Source organism: Triticum urartu, chromosome 6A, assembly GCF_056163025.1.
Source record: "Triticum urartu cultivar PI428250 chromosome 6A, HENAU_Tu73, whole genome shotgun sequence".
Classification (NCBI taxonomy): domain Eukaryota; kingdom Viridiplantae; phylum Streptophyta; class Magnoliopsida; order Poales; family Poaceae; genus Triticum; species Triticum urartu.
In genome coordinates this window covers 21,073,341-21,098,333 of record NC_141878.1, presented here as the reverse complement: position 1 = coordinate 21,098,333, position 24,993 = coordinate 21,073,341, and the positions used below count along the sequence as shown (strand labels likewise).

Genomic DNA, 24,993 nt, shown 5'->3' with positions numbered 1-24,993 from the left:
GTCACGGACCAGATGAAATTAGCCAGTTGTGCCAGTTAGATTGTAATGAACCTCCTTGATTAATGAAAGGTTACTTTTTCCGCAAAAAAAAAGCTAAGATAAAGATTTACAATTGCAAATTATTGCAGGTAATGTGCTCTTTCGACAAGCTAGGTAGATCAGCATCAGCTGTTTGCACTAGGGCAGTAGTACCAATGAGGCATAACATAAAGCAACCTGGCGCATCTATCTCATGTCTTTTTTGTTTCTTGTTTTTATCTTATCTCTTGTTCTTTGTTTTTGTTTATTATCATACCAGCATATTAGCATAAGTAGAACTGATGATTATATTGGAAGAAAGAGGCAAAGCAATTCCGGAACATAGTGAACAAGTTGAGGATCTTTTTTTTCTCCATTTTTAGGGGAATAAGTTTTTTTAGGAGTTTTTAGGGGAATAAGTTTTTTTTAGAAACTTTTAGGGGAATAAGTTGAGGATCTCAGAATTGTTATCTGTGTCATCGAAGCCCAATGGATAGTTCGGCCGGCCCAATTTAGTCCGATCCGACTCTCCCACGCCCTAATAAGTATCGACTATCGAACCATTATACTCGATCGCAGCAGATAACGATGGATAGGACGACGTCGGCGGAGGATCTGACGCAGCAACTACCCGACGACCTGCTCGCCAATGTCTTCCGCTGCCTCCGGACGACGTCGCCCAGCCTCGCCGCGTCCCGGTGCGTCTGCAAGGCGTGGCGTGCCATCATCGACGGCCGCCGGCTGCTCGCGGACCTCCCTTCGTACTCGCTGACCGGTATATTCGTCCACCTGAACGGCGAGCCGCTCCCCAGATACTTCTCGGCCGCCTCATCATCCGTGAGCATCGCCCCTTTGGACTACTTGGATGCCCACGACGCCATTAAACATTTAGCGATCACGCAGCACTGCAACGGCCTCCTCCTGCTCAAGGACGACGCAGCTAAAGAGATCTGGGTGCTTAATCCCGCCACACGACAGTGGACGCATCTGCCTACCCCTCCGGTTATGTGTACACCGGGCATGGAGGATGTTGATCATGTAGATCGTTACATGGACTTCCATGACCAATACTTGGTGTTTGATCCTACGGTGTCACCGCACTTTGAGGTCTTCTTAGTCAAGTATGTTCCCTTTATTCCCTTGTCAAGCATTAACAAATTGGTTGGCCCTCACATACTAGAGAGAGAATGGCCACCGTCGAATTTTGTTTTGCTTGCCTTCTCATCGAGAACAAAGCGGTGGGACGAGAGATCTTTTGTTCGTGAAGGGGAGGCCGCGGGGACCATTAGAAGCATGTTACACGTTCTCCCGTCCGATGACTGGTATGCCGCATACTGGCAAGGAGCACTTTACTTCCACCAACGTGGCGTGATCATGAGGTCAGTGGCTACTGGCATCTTAATTACCACCTTATTTTGTTTTACGTTTGTAGCCAGTTATTATTCTAACTTTGTCCATGGTTTATCTTTTGCAGAGTAAACTTGTCAAATGATAAATATCAAGTAATTAAGCTGCCGAAAGGTTCTCGGAAAAATCTTGCCGGCCGTTATTTAGGAAAATCTAAGAATGGTATATATTGTGCATTACTTGATGACCCCAGAATTCGGATTTGGTACCTCGTTGAAACAGGTGATAACGTGAAGTGGATCTTAAAGTGCAGCATCAATGATGTTTATGGCAATAGAACTATACTTGGGTTTCATCCAAACAAAGAGACCATCTTCGTCTTCTGCACACTCTCCAAAAGAGTAATGGCCTATCATTTCAATAGCTCCGATGTCCAAGACTTGGGCTTCTTACATGTGGACCGCATATGGCTGTCTTTCCCATACACATCGTATTTGATGGGAGGGCATTCAAGCAACAAGCAGTAGCTTAGTTAAAGTACAATGGATTAATTTGGGGCACAATAGTGATCGACTCATATAGCGAAATGAACATCTTCTGAATAACATTGTATTAGTTTATTGTTGGTACAACATGGCTTATTTCATGGCAAGGTAACGGAGACATTGATCGGCAAAGTGGTAGGTCATACAAAGCTGTAGAAATTCTTTTGCTTACAGTTTTGTACAGTGGTCCTTGAATGGAATCGTTTAAGAAAAATTTGTTCCTTCCTCGACTTTTATCAGCATATTACTTCTCCTTTATAGGAACAAATTGTACAAGAGGAAATATAGTTATGCCATTTATATCTGGGTTGCACGCGTCGGTTGGTGAGGTGGTGATCTTGCTGCTGCCGCCCTTATCATGGTGGCAGTGGATGTTGATCTCCTATGGTGTTGGGGCCCCTACGGTCGTTTCTGTGTGGCCACATGATGCGATGTATGTGCACCAGCTTTAGGCGGTAGTGAAGGTTGTGAAGCAGCGATGGCTTCATTTCGAGACTGGCAAGTGAGCCCATCGTACGGAGGTCAGTTTTGCACCAAAGGTCACGATTTCGCATTCTTTTGGTTCGCGGGCGACAACAATCTGCATCTCTGTGAGGCGGCCCTTTGCTTAACCAAGAGGCTAGTGTCGTGGTCCGGTGTTGCCGGTGAGGACGGCGGAGCAAGAGGCAGCGCATGGTGGTGTCATCTGATGTAGATCTACCACCGGCTGCCACTTGTGAGCATGGTGTGTGGCTGCCGGAGCGTCTCGAATTGGGATTTTGGCAGTTCCAGTGAACTTCTTCCCTGATCGACTCCGCTGCATAAGTAATGGCTTTTATGGTGAGCGTCTCTTGTCATGACCCGAATGCATGCTTTTGCAGGTATGGTCATCATTCGCGTGATTTCTCATACCAGGGACGTGCACGTACGTAGCTGTTGTTATCACAAAATTTGGAGGACGTTTCAAGAGGACTTCTATATGGCGGTGCTTCTTGCGTAACTGGTCTCAAAATCCAAGGTGAAAAATCCAAGGCGAAAAACCTGACAATGATGATGTTTTTGTATCATTGCTTTGTTGGAGGCATTGTTTAGAGTTTGCTCGGACTTGATCTTTAAGATGAAATTCCACAATCTGGCATTCAGTGGTTTGCTCGGGCAACGACGGCGCTTACACGCCATCTCTTTTTTCTTGAAGATGTTGCTTTGGAGAACCTTTATCGTAGTCCTTGTATTTTCAAGAGATGTTTGGTGTCAATGGTGTTGTATTTTCTCAACCATTGTTTTCACTTCGTGTCTTTTTTTTTCCTTTTTCTTCGTCTGGGCATAGCTTCTGTAGGCATGATTCTTTGTGCAAGTGAGTTGGCGTTGAATGTGTGCATCTACTAATGGAGAAGCAGCTACACTCCAACAAAAGTTTCATGCGATGTTTTCTGCGCAACTCTGGTCTGCCAGCATGCGTCTTTTATCAACTAAACAACACCAATTTTGTAGCTGCCTTAGAAATAACAAATTATTGATTTTATAATAAATGCATACATGATATCAGACGCTTCATACGCACCATCTCTAGGTATTTCTCATATCCAGGTTGCTATTCACACAATTGTTGCTAATTTTGAAAGGAAAGAATGATATAACTGACTTCCAACTCATGGAGTAAAAAGGATAATTGCCAGTTCTAGCTTTCAGCTTACATTTGTGTAACAGCAAGACCTCATCTACTCATTCATCAAGAGTATTACAGTTACAAATTTTTTTGAAAAAAAAAGAGTATTACGTACTCCCTCCGTAAAGAAATATAAAAGCATTTAGATCACCAAAGTGGTGATCTAAACACTCTTGCATTTCTTTAGAGGGAGTACATATTAGCAAAAAGAAGGGCTAGTGTGGAACTAAACCAAAAGCAGCAGCTAACATTTCCCTTGAACGTTCTTGATCTCTGATTGTTGATAACTCTCAGCAGATTGTCTTCACTTTAAATCGTTCGTTCATACCGTTTGCAAGAGCCTGCAATGAAATTCACAGATTGTTTCTCATTACCAACCTGACACCTTGAACCATCTCAAAGAAAAATCCTGATAACCTCGACCCTTCCAATTGGTGGTGGCCTCTGGGGTAATTCTTCTCCATGACAGCACCTAGGGCTAGCTGCCCTCTCCGACTAGAGAGTTTTCGGTTCACAAAGGTTAGATTGCATGGCACACGGAAAGAAGGAAATAATGCACACTAAAGTTTTTAGGCTACGTACACTTGAGCACATAGGCACAACAAAATTTGAAAAAATATCAGTAAGCCAGGAGGCAACAATCATGAAAAAAGAGCAACATAACCAACAATTAATAATGCAGTCCAGTGATTGGGTATGTTAACTTGCAACATCCTTATGTAAAAGTAGTCAGCCAAAATGATTAATTGAAATTCCAATTAATCACTGAAGAAACGAAGGGATTAAATACAAAAAAACCATGTCTTAAATGAAAGGATCTGGTTGGAGTCGTAAAGTGTGCTAGATTGTAGTATTATCTTCAAATCTACATAGAACAGATTAGTAAATTGAAATAGTAAGAAAGTAGTCTAATTCAATTTCTTCTTTCATCGCATCCACGTTCAATCAAGTAAAAATAAAAAAATACAAGACAAATTCTTGACCAAAGAATCCATGGAAAGAAGGAAAAATGACACAAGAATAGACTGTAATAAAAAATAAAAGAACTAAAATAAAAAGGGAGTCCAGATATCCAACCAGGGGAAATCTGTGTTTCCCCTCGCGTCGCTCCCTAGGCGACAACCCTAGCGCCCCCAGCTCCGGTCTCTCCCATTCGCTGCCGCTGCTGCCGGCCTCCACCATGGTGGCAGCATGCCCTACTACCAAAGGTGCTGGGGAGTTCTTTCTCTCGTTGGTAGGCTCTGGTGGTCGGCCCGCGGTTTGGTGTGGCATTGCTCGGACTAGCGCGTGCAGAGCAGCGGCCCCGGGACGAGCTCGCCAGACGGCCACATGCGAGGGAGGCGGAAGCTCAGGTGATGGTCAGGGTGGTGCACTTCGGCGCCCATGCTCGGCTGCGGGAGGGTGACTATCCTAGCCACAAGGGTGGTGTGGCAGTCCTGTCGACCCTCGCCGAACCTAGGCTCCCATGCCCGGATCTGCCCTAGGAGGTTGTGTGGGCTGTGTGGCGGCAGCCAGGGAGGGGTCGCTGGGTCGCTGATGATGCTCCGGATCTGCCCTTTGTCTCCTGGATCGGCCAGGCGCAGTCTGTCGCCATAGCAGGCTGCAGGAGTGGTCTTGCTCTAGACCTGGAGAGTTGCGGTGTACATGGAAGCTCGAGTGGCGGCTCCGGATGCGATGGTTGTTTCACAGTGTCGAGGGTCCCCCGGGCGGCAGGGCACCAACGCTGGTTGTTGTTGGTGCCAACATGTCGGCGCCCATGGTGTCGTTCCTTGGTGTGCCGTGGACGGAAGATGGCAGCGTAGCAGAACTCACACATGGGTGGTTCGGGGATGGCCACGGCGGTTCAAGTTATTGCATTGGTTTGTCACTAAGTTGGTTGTTGTCGGCGACAAGTTGTTTGGGTTCCATAGCTATTGTTGTGTTGAAGATGACCGGCGACAAGTGTATGGTGAACTCCAGGGGAAAGCCTGGCACTGACTTCTAACAATGCCAGCGACAACGGGGTCCTCAACGTTGTTCTCCTCCTTGGAGATGTCGTCGTGGAGCCCCTTCACCTCCCTCGTCATTTGGATCTCGAGCTCTTCAAGTGAAAACTCAAGCTCTGACTAGGCCCCGAGCGGGTGTCGGCGGCGTTCGCATCACTTCCCCCTTGGGGCATCACCTTTGGAGGTCCAGTCTTCTACCAGATGACAATGGTTGAGGTTGTCCCACGGCTTTGGCGTCAACTAGGCAAGTGCACAGCCTCGGGGCCGGTGTGGAGGCTGAAGCGGTGGCTCCGGAGATCGCCTTTGTGATGTATGGTATTGAGTCTGGTCATTGGGCTGGCAGAGTCGTCGACTCATTTGGTATGTGATCACTTGGATGGCAAAGTCATCGACTCGTTTGGTGTGTGGACAATTGTGATGGTTTGTAAGCCGGAGTGGTGGCTCCAGGTTGTGTTGTTGGGTGTCGATTATGGTTGCTTGGATGGTAGAAAAGTCGGCTCGCTTGGGTACAGCCTCGGGGCTGGTTTGCATGGCTCAATTGTACCGGTTTACAGCAAATTTTCCTTATAAGCTGGCCAATTTTCCTTATAAGCAGCCAATTTTCCTCTTCTATATGAAAAGGCAGAGCTCCCGCCGGTTGCTCCAAAAAAGGTCAAAAATGTAGATTGAAAAAACTAGCGAATCTTCCATGCTTAAACATCCCGCAATATCCTTCAAAAGAGAAAAAAAATGAAACTTCAAAACAGGGAGGAAGGCACTGAAAATGGGTCCAGCACAAAAAGGGAAAAGAATAAAAGAGCAATGGCTGACCGGTAAAACCACAGTGCAAGATCCCGCCTCATTAAACGGCACACTGTGCATCTGCCAAATAACCAATGTTGTTAAAAAAAAGGCAGCACAAAATAGCAGGCAATGAAAAAAGGCAGCTCAAAATATCAGACAAAATATCAGGCAATAACATGTTTTACTGGTGTTCTATTACCACATAGTGAGGACTGATAAAATCTAAATTAGAATGTCCGTGGTAGTGCCTCCCTCCCCTACTCACCTAGTTTTCTTACCACCTAGTGCTTACCTGCCCCCTGTTCTCCGATTCAACCAGTATGATCAAGTGCTGATAATAGAACAAAATCAAAATGAAAAAAGAATTTTAGTAGCTTTGAGATTGCAGTTAGACGAAATTTGGAACAGCTGGTCATGTGAATCAAAACATAGCGGGATTGTTTTACTTACATTCAACTATTGACTTTTTTTCTCCGGTCTTCATATAGGAGATGAATTTAAAACTCTGTATCATGTCAAATCATCAACATATGACTGCAATTGATGAAGTTCCATATGATTCATGGTGATGCATATTACGCCTGGCTTAAACATGCTAAGGAAACAATTCGAAAAGTATATACCTGGTTGCTGAAGAAAACCTATTGATCAACTGAATCATGTGACCACCTGCATCAAGCACAAAGGAAATAAAGATTTGTACTGAACAAAATTCTGATTTCTATTTCCATTCCGCAAAATGTACACAATTTTGATCTGTGCCGCTAGCCGACAAAATAACAAGAACTTCAGATTTCTAGCTACGTGAGTAAAACATCTCTCCGAAAAAGAAAAGGAAAAACATTCTCTCGCACGTCATGGCTTCCTTTAACAATTTTACTGCGGATAGTCTTAGACACACTAACAATGCCGTGGGTCCCTGCGCACTACCATAGCAATCACAGGACAACATCGGACACCATATTAAGGTCTTTAGCTAAAATGTAGTCATAACTACAGTAGCAAGTCTGTTTCATTCTAATCTTTTAATAGCAAAACTATAAATGGCTGGCATTTATGAACGAAAGATTGCTGCACAAAGCAGGAAAATATTTAGATGGATATATGGGCTTGATTCACCATCGTCCATCATTGTGGATGTGGTTTTTGTTGCCTTGATCTCCATGAAAGGGGCTGAAACCGATGGTTACACGCCATGAGCCCCCTTCCGTCATGACAAGGAAAGGACAGAGCGCAGAGTTGGGAAGAGAGGGGCAGCATTATTATTCACCATGAGGTAGGCTTTGACCACTCGCTTGGTTCTTACTGTGGAAAGGAGCACCCGGCTGCCGTGCAGGCCCAACAGTGGCTATGGCCCAGCGGCAGGCACTAGGCAGCTTAATCAGAGAAGAGTAGGGTGGGAAAGAAAAGTACGGAACAGCTCTCCATCGACCCGAAGCATGCTGATGCATGACAAAAAAGGAGAGGGTTGTGCGGGAAAGCAAAGGTAAATAAGGTAACCTAAAAACCGACGTGACTTGGACACTGGGGATATGACCTATTGGATAAGAGCCCAACAACAGTGTATGTCTTTCGGCACTGCAGGGTGCAGGAAGCGACGCTCCTACCAACCACAACAATGTGCCTCACGGCTGATCCATGGGACAATGGACGAAAAGCCTATGTGAAAAAGAGGAAGGGCCGTGTTGGAAACAAAGTCAAGCCCCAGAACACACGACGCGATGAAACCCAGCTGCTGCCGACGGGACCAACAAGAACAGAGACCCAGCTAGTAGAGAAGTAGCGACTTAGTGACCAAAGTCCATGAGCTTCGATGAAAACGAGCGGCCAGTAGCGATAAACAAGCAAATACCAGATTAAATAACCCACGATCGCCCATCACTAGGTAGCTCTCCCAGCCCAAGTGTAGGGCCATTTGAAGAAAGTAATACATTCGTATTATACTGCATGTAGTGAGATTGCATAAACATGTTGAGAGTATACATCCCATCCTTAACTGTACCACACTAGTTAACGACCTATCTAGGAAGAAGACTACTTTTCGTCCCTCGACTATTGACTCGTTTAATTTACGCCCCCACCCCCAACCCCTCAGAAAAAAAAAACTCAAACTACCCACAACTTGCACCATCAGCCCTAGGGATAAAGTGGAGACAGTGCCCAGTATGGCTTCAGAATTCAACAAGAAATGAGGTCATATCTCCTACAAGCGGCAGCCAGTACCAACCACCACATAGACATATTGTTTCCACACAAAAAGAAAGAATACATGAACCAGGTATAGCGCAGCATCAGGATTGTTGTGACATTAGTCATAAGGTATTATATTTATATAGGCAGAACAGTTGACTGAGTTGAACAAGCAAAATAAAGAGACAAAGTGATAAGGCTCTCTCTCTAGCACAGCTAACAACAGGGTGCCCCCCTTATTATGAGTCAACCATCTCATTGCATTAACCAAGTCAAAAGAAAAATGCAGAGTTGCAGAAGATGCAGAATTGGAAAGTTCAACAAATGTATGACAATATAGGGTTATACCCCGCAGCTGTGGTGGCTCAACGGCTGGAACAGTACGCTGTGGTGGCTCAGTGACTGGAACAGTACTTCACGCTCGAACAGTACCTGTGCAACAACCAATCTCCATTAGTGACGAGTGCATGAGCCATAGCTCAAAAAGATCAGAAAAAAATAACTTCACCACTATGAAATTAATGACTGAACCTCTGAAGTCAGGTCACTCTAGCATTATTAGGAAAATAGCTGAACAAACTCATGTTTGAACATCTAATTTGGGTTTAACCCATCCTCAAATTGCTGAAGTATGAAATGATCCAGACAGTACCACATTCTTTTCAAGTAATGTCGCATTTTCAGGTTGTTCTGAAATGACCAATTCCCAAGTATGATCAAACATAATAATGAGTTATCTATTTGAACCTTCTGAAGCTGCTAACAATACTCTCAAACATTTGAAGTACTGCAAGTAGCAGCTGTATAATCCTCACAGCCTTGTCTTTTTCGTAAAAAGAATCACCTTGACATCCACACAAAATTCCAGGAAGCGTTATAATATTGTTTTTTGGGGGTGGGGGGAGGGTGATTCTTGCAATTGAATGATCAGATTCTTGTGAGCAACTTGCTAGCCTACCTTTCTTTCAGGGCAAAAGGTAGAACAAGCGTGAATAATATCACATGGGAAGTTTGGTCCTCTTCACAAGGCCAAACGACAAATGAAACAAACTACACAAAAAATGTCAAGATGACAGAATAGAATGCACACCTCAATTTAGGGGCACATCATAGATGACACCTACACTGTTGATCATTGGCATTTTCATGCAAGCTAACAGGCATACAGACAAATTTGTCCTTAAAAAATGATAATGTGTGATTGCCAAATCAGACACGGATAATCCAGTCCAAAACACAAGTATGAAACTACAAAGAGGTGAGTAAAACAAGGACACAAGTTTCACTGATTTAACAAATAACAATTGATTATCAGCCACACAAATATAAATTTTTAAGCTTTCAGCGAAATACTCAGTCAACATGTTAAAATAGGGAGGATGAGGACGGGCTAAACATGAATAACATGCTAAGCATTGTCAGCAGCACGACCCTGAAGCAAGCTAAGGTCTGCTTGAGTAACTACTAGTAATACAATATCGAGAGCTGGGCAAAAGAATGCTATATATAATGGTATCTTTATTTTATATTGCCGATAGAAAATCCTTAGCTACAATGAAAAATGTGTAAACAGAAGCAATGGCGCCCCCTTAAGAGCATCGTATACTTAAAAGTAAGGTGCAATATTTTTTTCCATGAAGGTGCCTTTGACTACACTTATGTTAAGCAAATCAACCAATTTCCACAATGATTTTATAATTTTTTTGTACGGTGCAAGAACCAATTGTAAGGACAGAGAACCAAATCTAGGTTCCTGGCGTGGGCACACAGCACACCATGAGGTTCCTCGCAATGAGTTTGTATAGAATGTGTGCAAACCTTCGCACAACTGATATGATCAAACAAATGGTCAAAATAGTCCACTATTTTTCAGGACAAATACAGTTCAGTTATATTAAAAAAATTGATTTTGTCAATGAGGAAGAAAAAGATAACTAAGTTGTTAGCAAACATTTCAAAGCACAATAAGGACACTCCTACAACCATATACAAATAGGTTGATTCAGCTACTTCTGTGATATAAAGATAAACAATTACCTGCAGTGAAGAAATCTGCAAACGGATGATATGAATTCTCCAAAAAACTTTGATTAATTTTCCTGGACTGCATTGACTCAAGTTCAACAATGAAGGTATGGGGTCCTGAACAGCAAGACACCTTTATAAAAAGCGCATGAGCATCCTCTGAGTACCCCACTATAGCTTCCTTCCCTGTCCTGATACCTGAACAGCAAGGCACCGATATAAGATCCGCACCTGCATCCTCTGAGTACCCCACTATAGCTTCCTTCCTTGCCTTGATCTGATGTGTAAGATCAATGATCTTGTGGAAGACAACAATCTTCTGCAGCAGCCATGTGTGAATACCCTGACTACTGACCTCGCGTTTCCACATTTTCAAGCTCAGATACGAAAATACTGCGACGCCAACACCGCCATCCTCTCCCCTGATGATCCGGCTGTTGATAGAGTTGATGTCCACACGGGAAGGCCCCTCGGTCACAGCTAGTGTCTGGGTATGCAGATCGAACTCGAGTATGCCATTGTCATGCCCATACAACCACCAATAAAGGACATTGCCGACAAGGGTACAGGGGAAATGGACGTCAATCAGACCGTCGCATGGTTCTGTGGTGAAGACAAGATTGCTCCACATGCCGGTCTCGGAGGAGTAGACCCAGGCTATGGCTGGGTGGTTCTCTCTGGTGCCTACCAGGACCACCTTAAAGGGGCTCGAATGGCAGTCTCCGTGCACGTGGCCCTGGTCGTCGCCGGCGGCGCAGACCACAGCTCCACCAAAGACATACCGTTCCAAATACAGCGGAATTGCCACGCACAGGCGGTCGCCGTTGACGGGGTCGAACACAAGGAGCGCACGACGAAACGTGCTGATGAAGAGGACACGTCCATGGCGGCACCCGAGCAGACCCCAGAAATCGATCTCGTCGCCGGGCCGCAGCGAGAAGCGCTCCCGCGGGATGCGGTCGGGAGCGTCGAGGAGGGAGGTGAACACCAGCTCCCGGCCTTGCTGCCCGAAGACGCCGAGGATGGGGGGCTGCCGGTGGTGGGCGACGAAGCGGCGGTGGAAGGCGGGCGCGGCGGCGAGGCGCTCCCATTGCTTGGAGACGAGGGAGGCGCGGAGGAGCGAGGAGGGCAGCGGGGCGACGCGGAGGAGGATCTCGCCGAGGAGGTTCTCGTCCTCCAGAGGCGGCGCCGACGCCGACGGCGGACCGCGGCGGCGGAGCGCCATCTCGTCGCCGTCCCAGTGGATGTGGGCTAGGGTTAGGGTTTGGTTGAAACGGAAATGGGGAGTGGGGATGCGCAGGAGAAGAAGGAAGGAAGGAAAAGACGGGCTGGGCCTCACGAGAAAAGCTCAGTGGACACTTGGGCCGGCCCAGTTTACTACGTGCTTGTCCGATCGCCAGCACCAGCCCAGTTCGGAATCGGATCCCATCACGTGCCAACATGTCTCCCTGTACTTACTTAATAAATATCGAACCATATACTTGATCGATCGATCGAAGCATCGCCAAGTCGTCAAGCATCTACCATGGAGGACCTGACGCAGCGGCTGCCTCACGACGTTCTCGCCGACGTCCTCCGCCGCCTGCAGAAGATGTCGGCGTGCAGCCTCGCCGCGTCCCGCTGCGTCTGCAAGGCATGGCGCGCCGTGGTTGACACCCGGCGGCTTCTCGCGGACCTCTTCCCGCACTCACTTACCGGCATTTTCTTCCACCTCAACGGCAAGACGCTCCCGAGGCACTTCTCAGTCGCCGCGCCAGCCGCGAACATCGCCCCCTTCGACTACTTGGATACCCGTGACACCCTTGAATACTTAGCCATTAGGCAACACTGCAATGGCCTCCTTCTGCTCGTCGCCGACGATAACGACGATGAACCGGAAGAGGCATGGGTGCTTAACCCAGCCATGCAACAATGGACGCACCTGCCTACTCCTCCGCCCATGTGCACGCCGGGCATGGAGGACATGGATGATTACATGGACTGCCACGACCAATACCTCGTGTTTGATCCTATGGTCTCACCGCACTTGTTCATGAATCACTTTACTTCAACCACCTTACTTTTTGACGTTTTGATGTCGCAAGTTATTAGTCTAACGTTGATGGTTGTCTACGTTTTGCAGAATAAACTTGGCAAAGCACAAATACGAACTAGTTAAGCCCCCGGAAGGTTTTCCAAAATATCATATGGGACATTATTTTGGAAAATCCAAGAATGGTGTATATTGTGCACTACTCGATGCCCACGGACTTAGGATTTGGTACCTCGACGAAACAGGTGATCAGATAAACTGGATCTTAAAGTGCGACAGCGACGTAACAAATGATCCGATAAATTGGATCTTAAAGTGCGATGAAGATGATAGGAGCAAAGCACTAGCGGGGGAGGATTTGGTTTTTCACAATGATGGTGCCGGTAGTACCAAATATAGGTCAAAGCAGAGTCGCATCAAATATTCTCTACTTGGGTTTCATCCGAATGAGGAGATCGTCTTCCTCCATACACCCTTCAACAGATTAATGGCCTATCACTTCAATAGCTCCGAGGATCCAAGACTTGGGCTGCTTACCCGTGGAAACTCAAAGCCGGGTAAGGTTGTGTTTCCCATACACGCCATGTTTGATGGGGGAGTTTTCAAACAACAAGTAGCTTAACAAGAACATCATCGGGATTAGTTAGCAGCTTGTTTGAGTAGTTCATGCTCTCCGTGCACATGAGCGATCGATTTGTATAGTGAAATGGCGATCTTGTAAATAGATTTATTTTCCTTAAGTTATGATATAGTAGTATATATATAGCTTACTCATGGCAAGGAACTCGGCTATTCATCGGCAGTGTCTTAGATTGTACTCCCTCCGTCCCTAAATAAGTGACTCAACTTCAGTACAAAGTTGAGTCACTTATTTAGGGACGGAGGGAGTATAAAAGACGTCGAAATTTGGTGGTGTGTAGCTTACAATTTTGTACTTGGTCGTGTTCTATGAATGAAATATGTTTAAGCAAACTCTTGTTCATCCCTCAGTTCAGCACATTACTCCTTTGTATGAAATAGATTGTGGAAGAGGAATACAGAGTTGTGTCATTTAAATTTGGGTTACAATCAAGCGATATTTGATTAACCGAGATTTAACACAATAAAAAATCGATTGAAACATCTCTTTTTAATTTAAGAAAAAAAAAGAGCTAAACATGATATGATATCAGGTGGAAACAGGAGTCATGATCAGATAAGCGGACAACTAACAACTTGCCCGTCCAATGCAACCGAACCGGATTCAATCACGTACGCATCTCCAACTCTCCGTATTATATAAACATATCAAACGGTTCTACATCGAAAGTTGTGTAGCAACAAAGCAACCATGGCGCAGACGATTGAGACGCCGTCATCCACGGAGGACCTGACGCAGCGGCTACCCGTCGACCTGCTCTCCGACGTGCTGCGCCGCCTCCGGACGACGTCGCCGCCCAGCATTGCCGTGTCCCGGTGCGTCTGCAAAGCGTGGCGTGACGTCGTCGACACCCGCCGGTTGCTCGTGGACCTCCTGCCGCGCTCTCTGAGCGGCATATTCGTCCATCTCAGCGGCGACACGCGTGAACTGCTCACACAATACTTCTCGCCCGCCATGTCATCCACCAGCATCGCGGCCGCATTCGACTACCTGGACGCCGAGTGCTCGACGATCAAGCAGCACTGCAACGGCCTCCTCCTGATCGACAACGAATGGCCACGAGGCCGACGGCCTATCAAGGAGAAGGCGTGGGTGCTTAACCCCGCCACGCGAGGGTGGGAGCGCCTGCCCCCTCCCCGCCCATGTGCACCCCCGGCATGGAGGACGTCTTCGATTATTACATTGAAAAAGTCATGCACTGCCATAACCAGTACCTCGTGTTTGATCCCGCCGTATCGCCGCACTACGAGGTCTTTTTAGTTAAGCGTGTTCCCTCCCTCCCCTGGCCTAGCCATGAGTATTACATGGAGGCTCATGTGGCAGAAAGAGAATGGCCGCCATCGACGTTCGTCTTGCCTGTCTTCTCGTCGAGGACAAAGCAGTGGGAAGAGAGGCCTTTTATTCGCCAAGGGGAAGCTGCGGCGACCATCGGCTATATGTTTGATGATTTCCAATGCCCACGATGCTATGCTGCATACTGGCGAGGGGCACTCTACGTTCACCAGAATGGTTTCATTCTGAGGTATTTTGTCATGGGTCTCACATCCTAAGCACCGTATCACCTTATTTTGGTTACGATTTGAGGTAACCGTTTGTTGGTGTAACTTTTAGAGTGGTTTGTGTTTTGCAGAATGACCTTGTCAAACGATAAATACCGAGTGATTGAGCTGCCGGGATGTTTTTCTGAAATATATACCACGAAGCAGCATTTAGGGAAATCAGAGAATGGCGTGTACTGTGCTCTACTTGATGGTCATGGTGGCCTCAGACTTCGGATTTGGTACCTCGACGAAACGTGTGATCAGATAAGCTGGAGGTCAAAGTGCGACATCAACCTTGGCCCTCTTCTAGCAGAATTTTTCGGGGAACACAGTGATACTTTCTCGGAACAGTGTGATAACAGAGGTTCCCTACTTGGATTTCATCCCAACGAAGAGACTGTCTTCTTACATACACCTCTCAAAAGAGTAGTGGCTTATCATTTCGAGAGCTCCAAGATGGAAGACTTGGGCTGCTTACCTGTGGAACCTCGAGACCACATATATGTTTCTTTCCCATACACTTTATGTCTGATGGGGGAGTTTTCAAGCAACCAGTAGCTAAACTAAAGTACCATCTTGGACTGATGGCATGTTTAGGCAGTTCATGTTCTTCACGTGTTGATTGGCGAGAAGGAGAAACCATAGTGCATTGCTTACGTTTTTGTACTTAGTCGTGGTCTATGAAAGAAAAATCTTTAAGCAAACTTTTTATACATTCCTCATTTTGTTATCAGCGCATCACTTTTTCTCCTTTATGATAGAAGACCACAAAAGAGAAAAATATGCAGTTATGTCATTTATATTTGGATTCAACCCAAGTGATATTTTATCTGGGGAGTGTGAATATGGTTTACGTGACTCGCTCAACCAGAATATATGCATTAGCCAAGTGCATGAGCATTCGTACACGCATTAGCATGGATCTTTGAGCACATCGAGAGATCACAAAATGATTGACTCAAACCATTGTAAATGGTGATGTACATTCGGTGAAAATAGGATTCGTGAAAGATAAAATTAAAACTAGAATGTACCGATATAGACTATATATCTCTAACGAGTGAAAACCCATCCGCGAGGAACAACCAACACAGACAGGGCACACCGCAAATTGGCATGTTAGGTCACTACTCCAGTGAGATGATGACAACAAATTGGCATGTTAACCCAAGCACGTCACTGTCCATCTAACCATCCAACCACAGGTTGGTATGTGTACTCTGTTTGTTATGGCTGTTTTATCATAGCATATATATATATAGAGCAGAGGATCATGAATACAGTTATGGATAATATGGATAGACGAAGTGAACAAGTGGAGGGTTTAGAAATTGTTATCTGTCATCCTAGCTCCCACGGTAAGTGAGCTTTCTTTTGTGCAAAACTAGTTCGAGGGCTCTTTTGTAAATATAAATAAGCTCACCTAAATGAGAGCTTTTTTGCACATTGTTTTTGTTTCTTCTTGGTAACACGGGCACTCAAATACGACCTGTTATTAATTTTTCATGTGTGTTCATCTTGAGCAAAAAAAAATTTCATGCATGTTATTCCTCTTGAATAAATAAATAAAACATAACCGGTGTTCAATCTGTAGGTTACAGACAGTGTCCATAAAGTGAGAGCAGTGCGCTCAAGAATGTTATCTCAAGGTTTCAGTGCAACTGAGAAGCGAGTTAATTAACGCCACTGGTTTAAAGCCACGCAACATAAACACACCAAGCTGTCTTGGAAATCACAAAGTACCAAGCTGATTTTGTCATCAGCGTATTGCTTCTCCTTACAAGAGTATATTACACAAGAGAAGATGTGTACCTATGTCATTTATATTTGGGTTCAACCTTACTGATATTCTTTTTCGGGATGGTGTGGATCTACGTGACTTAGTTGGTTAACCGAGATTTAATAGAATGTATGCACTAGCAAAGGCGCATGAGCGTTCCTACACCTATTAGCGTGGATCTTCGAGCACATCGAAAGATTATGGAAAGGTCGTTTGAAACCTCTAGCAAGGTGAAAAAAGGATTTGTTAAAGATAAATTTGAACGTCAAAACTACTAAAATTCTCCATGTCTTTTTTGTTTGGCAAAACATACGGTATGGCATCGCAATTTGGAATGGTGGAGAAACACAATCGAATTTGGGTATAACTGGTGCTCCCATGCTCATGCAGCCGCAGCTTACACAGGTTCGGCGGCACCGATGACGTCACCACGATGACATGAGCAACCTTCCTCTCAAGAGAAGAAAAGACATGAGCGACCCAAGCGCAAGCACGTCTATCCCATGCCCTCCTCTCTCTATTCTGTTTCTTGTTTTAATTAATGTCTATCCTTAGCTCTTGTGATTTGTTTGTTTTTATCATAGCATTAGCATGTATAGAACAGAGGACCACAAAGACGATTTTGGAACATACAGGTAGAGTAGGTGAACATGTGGAGGGTTCAAGAATCCTCTTGAGCACACTATAATTCCGCATGTGTATTATTTTCTTGAATAAATAAATGGAATGTAACTGGTCTTGACTCTGTTGTTTATAATGTCCATATAAAGTTAATCAATGGGCTCAAGAATGTGTTATCACAGAGTAAATTTCACCGGTTTAAAAGTCACACAAGTTGAACAGCACCAAGCTGTCTTGAAAACCACAGAGTAACCATGTCACACAAAGCAGCCTGAGAGTAAACTAGGTTTGCTCCTCACCTACACAGCACCAAGCCGTCTTGGAAAACACGCTCCGCTCTGCTCTGCTGGAGCGGCAGAGCATATATATTACAGGCATCCATGGCCGGGCACACTTGCTACTTGGTAGAGGTATATCACTACATAGCACCATCAGGTCGACGACCCATGAGGAGGCCGGCGGTGGTTGCGGTGGCACTGCTCCTGCTCATCGCATGGCAGCCGTCGCCGGGGAGGACGGCGGCCGCGATGGACGAGCAGGACGACGATCCACCCGCCCGCAGCCTGCCGCCGCCGGACGAGCAGGACGACGATCCGCCCACACGAAGCATGCCGCCGCCGTCAGACGAGCAGGACGACAATCCACCTCTGCGAAGCATGCCGCCGCCGTCGGACGAGCAGGAGGACAATCCACCTGTGCGAAGCATGCCGCCGCCACCGCCGTCGGACGAGCAGGAGGATAATCCATCCTGGCCTGGGCTTCCATTGTTGCCGCCGCCGCCCCAACCGGAGGAGTCCGATGCGCCAGGAGTACCCTCGCTGCCGGGCTCCATGCCGCTGCCACCGCCGCCGCCGCCGGCGGAACCAGCAGCGCCGCCGACTCGCCCACGGCGTGCGCGGCTGCCGCCGAGGCAGGACGATCCGCCGGAACCTGAGCCGCCGGAGCTGCCTCGCCATAGGCGGACGCCGAAGGATCCGACGCCGCCACGGACGGTGGTGCCACCGCAGGAACCGGGGTGGGCCGCGGTGCCGCTGCCGATGGCACCAATGCCGGCTCCTGGGAGGCCGATCAACTACAGCACCACCGGCTGGACGACCATGCTGGTGTTCGGGGACTCGACGGTGGACCCCGGGAACAACAACCGGCTGCAGACGGTGATGAGGGCCAACTTCCTGCCGTACGGCGCGGGCTTCCTTGGCGGCAGGCCCACCGGCCGGTTCAGCAACGGCAGGCTCATCACTGACATACTCGGTACAGACGCACTCTTCTTTCCTTGCATCTATTTCGCTGGTAAATTATGCATGCACAAGGTACCACTGGGCTTCTCTTCCAATCAAATGGTGGTGGAGCTCATGTGCAGCTACAGGATTGATGTTTTTGGTCGAAAGGTGAGTGACGCTCACTGTTGGTCAGTATGGTATTTACGGTGCAGTTTTTGGGATGTGCAGCGGAAAGACTAGGTGTAGCGAGGAGCCTTCCAGGTTTCCGCGAGCCAAGGTTGAGGCCAAGGCAGCTCAGAAGGGGTGTGAGTTTTGCATCAGCAGGCTCCGGATACGATGATGCGACCGCCAGGGTATCGGTATGTCAGCAGTATAACCTGCAACGTTTTTTCGATCAGAGCACAAAGTCAGGCAAATCATATGAATCAAGTCAGGCGAATCTAAAGAAAACATGGTAAAATGCTACCGAAAATAGTTATTAAAATGGGCTAACAAAACAGATGAGGTATAGTTAGTTACTAATCCAAGCTATTCCGTTTATTCAGAGCTGGTATTTGGTGCTAACTAGCTAGCTGTGTTTTCATTTTCTCTCCATGGTAGAATACACTATCATTTTCCAATCAAGTCGAGGACCTATGGCGTTACAGAAGAAACCTCCAAAGATTAGTGGGACCAAGAAGAGCTGGTCAACTTCTCAGGAGGGCTACATTCGTCATAAGTGCTGGAACAACCGATCTGTTTAACCACTATCTTGCCACAAACCGTTCAGGAACAGAGAGTTGGCCGCCGTATGAGAACCTACTGATAACACGTGTCGCTAACTATACCCAGGTAAGCACTTGTCAAATGATAGTGTACTATCTTTTGTATGTTAGCTCAGTGCTCTGACTTAACCCTTATCATTTTACTCAGGCAATGAGAGCACTTGGAGGAAGGAGATTTGTATTTGTTGGAGTGCCCCCAGTTGGGTGTTTACCACTTGTTAGAACCTTGCTAGGCACGGGTGCAGAAACATGCCATGAAAACATGAACTCCATGGCAACTTCATTTAACAGAAGGCTAGGCGAAGTGGTGCGCTTTCTGAGGAACCAAAGAGATATCAGAGCTACTTTTGTTGATGTTTATCCGATCATAAGCATGGCGACAATAGACCCCAAAAACTTTGGTAAGCTGTGATACATTTTGGTCCCTTTTAAATGAACAGCAGGAAAATAAAGTGTAATGGCAATGTTTTCTTATGAACGCCAGGGTTGACAGAGACATCAAGAGGCTGCTGTGGAACAGGGGTTATTGAAGTTGGGCAAACATGCAGAGGCCGATTAACATGCACAGATCCCAGCAAGTACATGTACTGGGATGCTGTCCACCAAACAGAGAGAATGAACCAAATCATCACTGATTACGTGATTATGAATTCAATTGGAGAAATTTATGCCTAGATCAAGATTGTGAATTCAAACCTACAGCCCACAGAGATTGTATCTAGTATTTTATATTTTATTCTAGTGCATATTCGATTGCAGTTCAATAGAACAGATCAGTCATACCATTTTCTACTATATTCCTTGTTCCATGATTGTGACTGCGAGATGGCACGATTTTTCTTAAGATGGCACAGATATTACATTCGGTAATGGAAGTGCTTGCATAGTCATAACTAAATATGGCCCTGTCTATTTGTTCTTCATCCTCCGCACACTCCCACACCCCCAACCACAAATTAATGGATAATCTCCAGCAATATGGACACCCGTAGCACAAACCGGTCTAGTACTCGTGATCCGCGGAGGAAATAAACCATGCAGTCAGAAATAGAGCTCCGTAAGTAATTGCCTTCCTCTCAGTGATAGCTTAACATTTGCATATGGGTCGGTAGAATCATGCTCAGAACACCTAGGACCTACATAACCTTATGAGGGAGAGTTATTTTTGACACCCAATGGTGGCTGAAGCCGTTACCTAATGATTATGTAGAAGAGGCCAGCAAATAGGACATTTTGGGTAAATATAGTACTGGCCATTATACTATATGTGTGGGAAATAAATTGCAGGACCAAAAAAAAAAACAGGAGAATAAATGAAATGGTTAAGGTACCTCCGTTAGCATGGATCTTGAACAGGCCTCGCCAAAGCAAAAAAAGATTCTGAATTTACCGACATCAACAACTCAATTGGGACAACCTTAGCAGGACGGGAAATTTTAAGCCTAGGCTCCAGAAAAGCTGACAATATCCATTTGAAAGTATCAGACAGCACAAAATATATAGCGTAAATATAATCACAAATAGTTAGAATAAGTTCTTGGGACAATCCTAATACCTGGAGAAAGCTTCCGCCCCTCATACAGCAGTGCTGCTAGTGGATTTTCGGCCCAATGGTTCACAGCTAGGCGGCTTGTTGGCTGAAAACCTAGCAATTTACCTTCTTCTGACATCACCACCTAAATAGATGAATCAAGTGACACAGTGCAAGTTATAGCATTTGACCAAAGAGAATGAATAACGTATCAATTTATTTTAATAGAGGGAGCTTTAACATTATAATTATAAAAGCAATGTGGAAAAGAATATTAAAAAGAAGCAGTGTGGAAAATAAATATAGGTGTCTTATGAACCAGATCACACATAAAAGTAGGCAAACACTGCACGCGCAGCTTATTCAAGAGGTATAAGAGAGTAGTTTACAGTTTTTTTTGTCATATAACTGAAGTAAAGGATTAAGTCCAATTGCAGCCAAAGTATCAATAAGCATACAATAGCTGAGCAAACAGTAAAAGAAAGTGTAGACTCTTTCATGTGAGTCAGGACCAAATAACCAACTTGATACATGAAAGACAAGGTATTACACAAGGTTCACTCTAAATCATAATATTATGTAAAATCCACGCATACACTGCTGGAGTAAGATAAGTGTGAAACGGATTTGAAGGATACCAAAACTAAAATATTAAATTGCATTGGCATAATATTTAAGGCGGCAAAACAAATGCATTCTGCTTCAGCACGCGTGACAAAAAATCGAATGGCAAACAACAGATATAAAATTAAGAAATGGAACGTTATTAATTCATGACTGTATAAGCATATCGATATCAGACTCGAGTTGTAGATACACCATCACAAATAACAAATGTCTTCATCTGCTACAGAGATGTCTTTAATAAATCAGGCAAACTTACCTGAAAGCTAGCAATGTTCTGCAGACTTTCCTGGGTATTATCGTTTTGTTCCAGATGAGAAGTCATCTCGGTGGGAGTTGATACCAATGGGTTCTTATTTTCTTTGATAACAGTACAGGAATACTGAGCATCATCAGAAGCAGCATTATCGCCAAGATTGATGGCCTTGAAGCAGTCAGGCAGTTCTCCAATCCAAGCACCAATATTTTCATCAACCACTATATCCCCAGGGCAACCACATGAATCTTTTATTTTCTTAACAACAGATATGCAATAACCTCGTACCTGCTCAGGGGAAACAAATCAGAAGAGGAAAAATTGCAGAGCACCTGATATACGAAAATGCAGTGTCCACAATTGATACTATCAGTGCTTTCGCAAAAAAAGGGAAGATACTATCAGTGGTTCCAGAGCCACAGAGACAGAGCACTAAACTCTTGAGAGCTGAATAGTTCTTGGAGGGTAATTATTTGTCATCAGATATGCCATTAATTATGCACAGTAGGTAGGTCTGCTGGACATTCCAAAAGAGTACTGTAGTAGTTGAAATATATAATCTACATGCTACATGATGTTAGCAACAAGAAGAAAACAGAACACTCGTCATGAAGCAAAAGCGGCTTAAGAAATGACTTTTCCATAAATCATCTTTAGCATCTTCCAGAGACTCCATGGTTTTATAGTGAGCAGTTAACAGTTACTATATGCAAGTTGCAACAAATGAACGTCTCCTATTTAGAGTAACACCAAGTATCAAAGTTAGAATCGGTTAGAAAGAAAATAAAAATTAAATCTGAAATACTATGGGGAAATCATGATGAATCAATATCCTGTGAAAGGGCCAACAGCATATCACGCATAAACCCCAGAAAACAGAAGCGGTCACAAAGGAATTCAGGCTAAAAAACAAATTTCTCCACAGAACAAGCATGAACGTCACAAGGAATGAGTATACCTCACTATTATCCAGAGAATGAACATCAGAACAATAGCTCTGTGATGATGAGGTGGGTGAACTGCCCATAAACAACCTTTTGCCTTTAAGAGATTGAGACCAGCATAACTGAGCAACGACGCCGACAATAAAAATAACAGAACAACCAGCCAAGAAAGAAAAAAGGTTGTTCAAATAACCCTGCACCCAAAGAAGCAATGTTGGAAAAGAGAAAATAATAAATATTTTTACAGGCAAGCTTCGACTGAAATAAAGTAGCAGCATACATTGTTCCTTCTAATCTTGGATGGTTCTGCATTCCAGTGAGAACGGAAAGTTTTTCCAGGAATCGTAAATTGATCTTCAAAATACATGTCAACAACATTCCCTAGTTCCACCTACAGTTGCAGAAAATTAAATAAATAATACTGATCAAAACAACGGTATGTTTACATCAAGGATAGTGATAGATTAATCATATACCAGTTGGAAGTGGGATATGGGAACTTCCCACCTATTATTTGCTAACTCATGACAGCCCTCAAGCTTCGTATTCTCAAATGCATTGGCATTAATTTGCAGTTTATAAGAAGGAATAAACTCATGGGCCCAAAGGATAAAATCAGGACCCCCGATCTCCGCCAACCTTCCATATTTTGGGGCTGGCCACCACGCATTCTTTAATCTGCCCACTTCATGAGAGGACTTGGTAAGATTAAAACTCTCCAAGCATCTCCTAGCATTATTTGCAACTTCTGTCTCAGAAATTCTGTGTATACAAACAGTGGAATCAGATGAGCAGTTCAGCTTCTGCGTTTGAAAAAACCCGCCTGTGCCCCCGAGGTAACTCTTTTCGGTATCCTCAATGACACATGAGAAAATTGCTTCAGCAAGAGCGGATAGAAGTTTTTCATCCGATGAACTGATGCTAAAATCCACAGGAACCTGGCATGCAACCAAAAATTAGTAAGAGCTAAACAAACAAACAAAAAATCAGTATCAAGCCCCAATGTACACCTTCCGTTGTTTGCTCCAGTCCTGGATGTTCCTCCCTGAACCTGGGGAGAAGATTTCTAGCCGATAGTTTGAAAGCTTCTGCATCACAACTTGCTTGAGGGCCATAGCCAAGATACTCTCGGAATCAGGTTCATTTTCAGAGAAAATATCATCACCAAAGTCCTTCTTTATCTCAGCGGCCTTCTCTTTGACTTCCTTGGCTTGCAAAATCTACAAATACAGCAAAACTTCCTCAAGAACAAAATGAAGGGAGACAATCAGACCAAAAGCAACAGTCCTTGCCGTATTTCACATATACAAACAGACTAATAAGCTCCTTCATGGATAAACTACAATTAAACGGGGTAAACAACGATCCGTTCTTAAACCACACATGTCTCGACTGCAGCATAAATGCCTTGTCCACCTGCACTGCCATTGGGAATCCACAGTTGAATCTAGCTTTTCAATGGGTTTCACCTTGTATTGGCTGCATATTTCTGATAATGGAAGTGCGACTAGAATGCTGGTGTATTCGAAGAATGTTTCCTATGGTTGGTGCGGCATGACGGCAGCCTATCCTAATCGAATGACAGGCACTGAAGCACTGCAAAGTAAGGCGCTCACCACTCGAGTGGACGCGGCGCCACCGGCTCCGGGGAGGAAGGCCTCCATGACCATGGCCTCGGAGCCGGCGCCGAGGTGCGCCTCCGCCGCCGCCCCACCGTCGGCCGCCGCCGCGGCCGCGACCGCCTGCTCCCGCCGCGCGGCGCCGGAGACCTCGAGCCGCGCGAGGCCCGCCTCGTAGCACCGCGCGATGGGGATGACGCGCCCGCGGTCCCCCGCCGCGCCCCGGTTTCCCTCGCGGTCACCTCCCCCGCCGGAGCGAGCCGCCGCGGCGGGAAGGGCGAGGCGAGGAGTGGGGGCCAGCGGTGGTAGGGTTCTGAGAAAGGGGGGCGGGTAGCGGGGGGAGGGGGAGGAGGCGGCGAGGCGCGGGCGGAGTGGCGGCAGGTGGAGCGGGAGGAGGAGGGACGGAGATGGCATTCTGTGGGAGGGGCTCGCCGGAGACGAGGGCGCCGGCGACCGGGGAGACTCGCGGTCGGCTGCGGGCGGGCGCGGGCAGGAAGGGGGGAAGCTTTCGGAGGTTTATCGTGTCAGCAATTCGTTTTCTTTTAAATTCACTCACGGTCAAATATTTGTATATTCAAATTAAATAGAAAACATGATATTTTGCAAAATATAATGCGTCTTTTTTAAAAAACTTTCAATTTATTCTTCTTCGATCATGGCAGTACAACAAACATTAGAAAATAATAGAAATTACATCCAGATTCATAAACCACCTAGCAACGACTACGAGAACCGAAGCGAACCGAAGACACGCAGCTGTTATCGCCCCTTCCTCGTCGGAGCCAGGTCCTTGTTGTAGTAAACAGTCGGGAAATTGTCGCCATCGCACCAGAACAACAACCGTCGCCGATGAAGAGTAGCATAGATCCGAAGAATCCGACCT

The 24,993-nt window shown here is 45.7% G+C and overlaps 4 protein-coding genes and 2 pseudogenes across 14 annotated transcripts; 4 read left to right on the top strand and 2 right to left on the bottom strand.

The window, feature by feature from the left end:
• Positions 1–606: 606 nt before the first annotated feature.
• On the top strand, positions 607–1,909 carry LOC147963376 (uncharacterized). Its single transcript, XM_087531193.1, has 2 exons — positions 607–1,397; positions 1,493–1,909. Exons 1-2 carry the CDS (start codon positions 607–609, stop codon positions 1,890–1,892), a joined length of 1,191 nt encoding a protein of 396 aa, XP_087387319.1. The 3' UTR covers positions 1,893–1,909.
• Positions 1,910–3,431: 1,522 nt separating this feature from the next.
• LOC125515341 (uncharacterized) lies at positions 3,432–11,834 on the bottom strand. Of its 10 annotated transcripts, none has more exons than XR_015608390.1 (7): positions 10,551–11,834; positions 8,862–8,945; positions 6,947–6,992; positions 6,774–6,857; positions 6,589–6,654; positions 6,351–6,401; positions 3,432–6,251 (listed from the first exon to the last, which is right to left on the bottom strand). XR_015608390.1 is itself a non-coding variant. In XM_087528196.1 (2 exons), exons 1-2 carry the CDS (start codon positions 11,761–11,763, stop codon positions 8,929–8,931), a joined length of 1,230 nt encoding a protein of 409 aa, XP_087384322.1. In that variant the 5' UTR covers positions 11,764–11,834; the 3' UTR covers positions 8,618–8,928. The 10 variants fall into 10 exon arrangements, 1 of the variants encoding a protein (XP_087384322.1); XR_015608391.1 differs by having other exon boundaries at positions 6,616–6,654; XR_015608387.1 differs by having other exon boundaries at positions 3,432–3,896; positions 3,973–6,654.
• A 15-nt stretch (positions 11,835–11,849) lies between these two features.
• On the top strand, positions 11,850–13,187 carry LOC147963375 (uncharacterized; annotated as a pseudogene).
• A 713-nt stretch (positions 13,188–13,900) lies between these two features.
• On the top strand, positions 13,901–14,853 carry LOC147963374 (uncharacterized; annotated as a pseudogene).
• Positions 14,854–17,323: 2,470 nt separating this feature from the next.
• Positions 17,324–24,630, bottom strand: LOC125512751 (deneddylase). Of its 2 annotated transcripts, none has more exons than XM_048677843.2 (9): positions 24,108–24,629; positions 23,502–23,711; positions 22,968–23,429; positions 22,772–22,882; positions 22,506–22,685; positions 21,551–21,835; positions 20,692–20,812; positions 20,468–20,594; positions 17,324–18,749 (listed from the first exon to the last, which is right to left on the bottom strand). In XM_048677843.2, the coding sequence occupies exons 1-8, from the start codon at positions 24,522–24,524 to the stop codon at positions 20,473–20,475; spliced, it is 1,908 nt and encodes a 635-aa protein (XP_048533800.2). In that variant the 5' UTR covers positions 24,525–24,629; the 3' UTR covers positions 17,324–18,749; positions 20,468–20,472. The 2 variants fall into 2 exon arrangements, with proteins under 2 accessions (XP_048533800.2, XP_048533801.2); XM_048677844.2 differs by lacking the exon at positions 17,324–18,749 and adding an exon at positions 19,972–20,272 and having other exon boundaries at positions 24,108–24,630.
• LOC125512752 (GDSL esterase/lipase At5g45950-like) lies at positions 17,599–19,811 on the top strand. Its single transcript, XM_087528195.1, has 5 exons — positions 17,599–18,403; positions 18,601–18,731; positions 18,973–19,203; positions 19,285–19,537; positions 19,621–19,811. The coding sequence occupies exons 1-5, from the start codon at positions 17,599–17,601 to the stop codon at positions 19,809–19,811; spliced, it is 1,611 nt and encodes a 536-aa protein (XP_087384321.1).
• Positions 24,631–24,993: the final 363 nt, after the last annotated feature.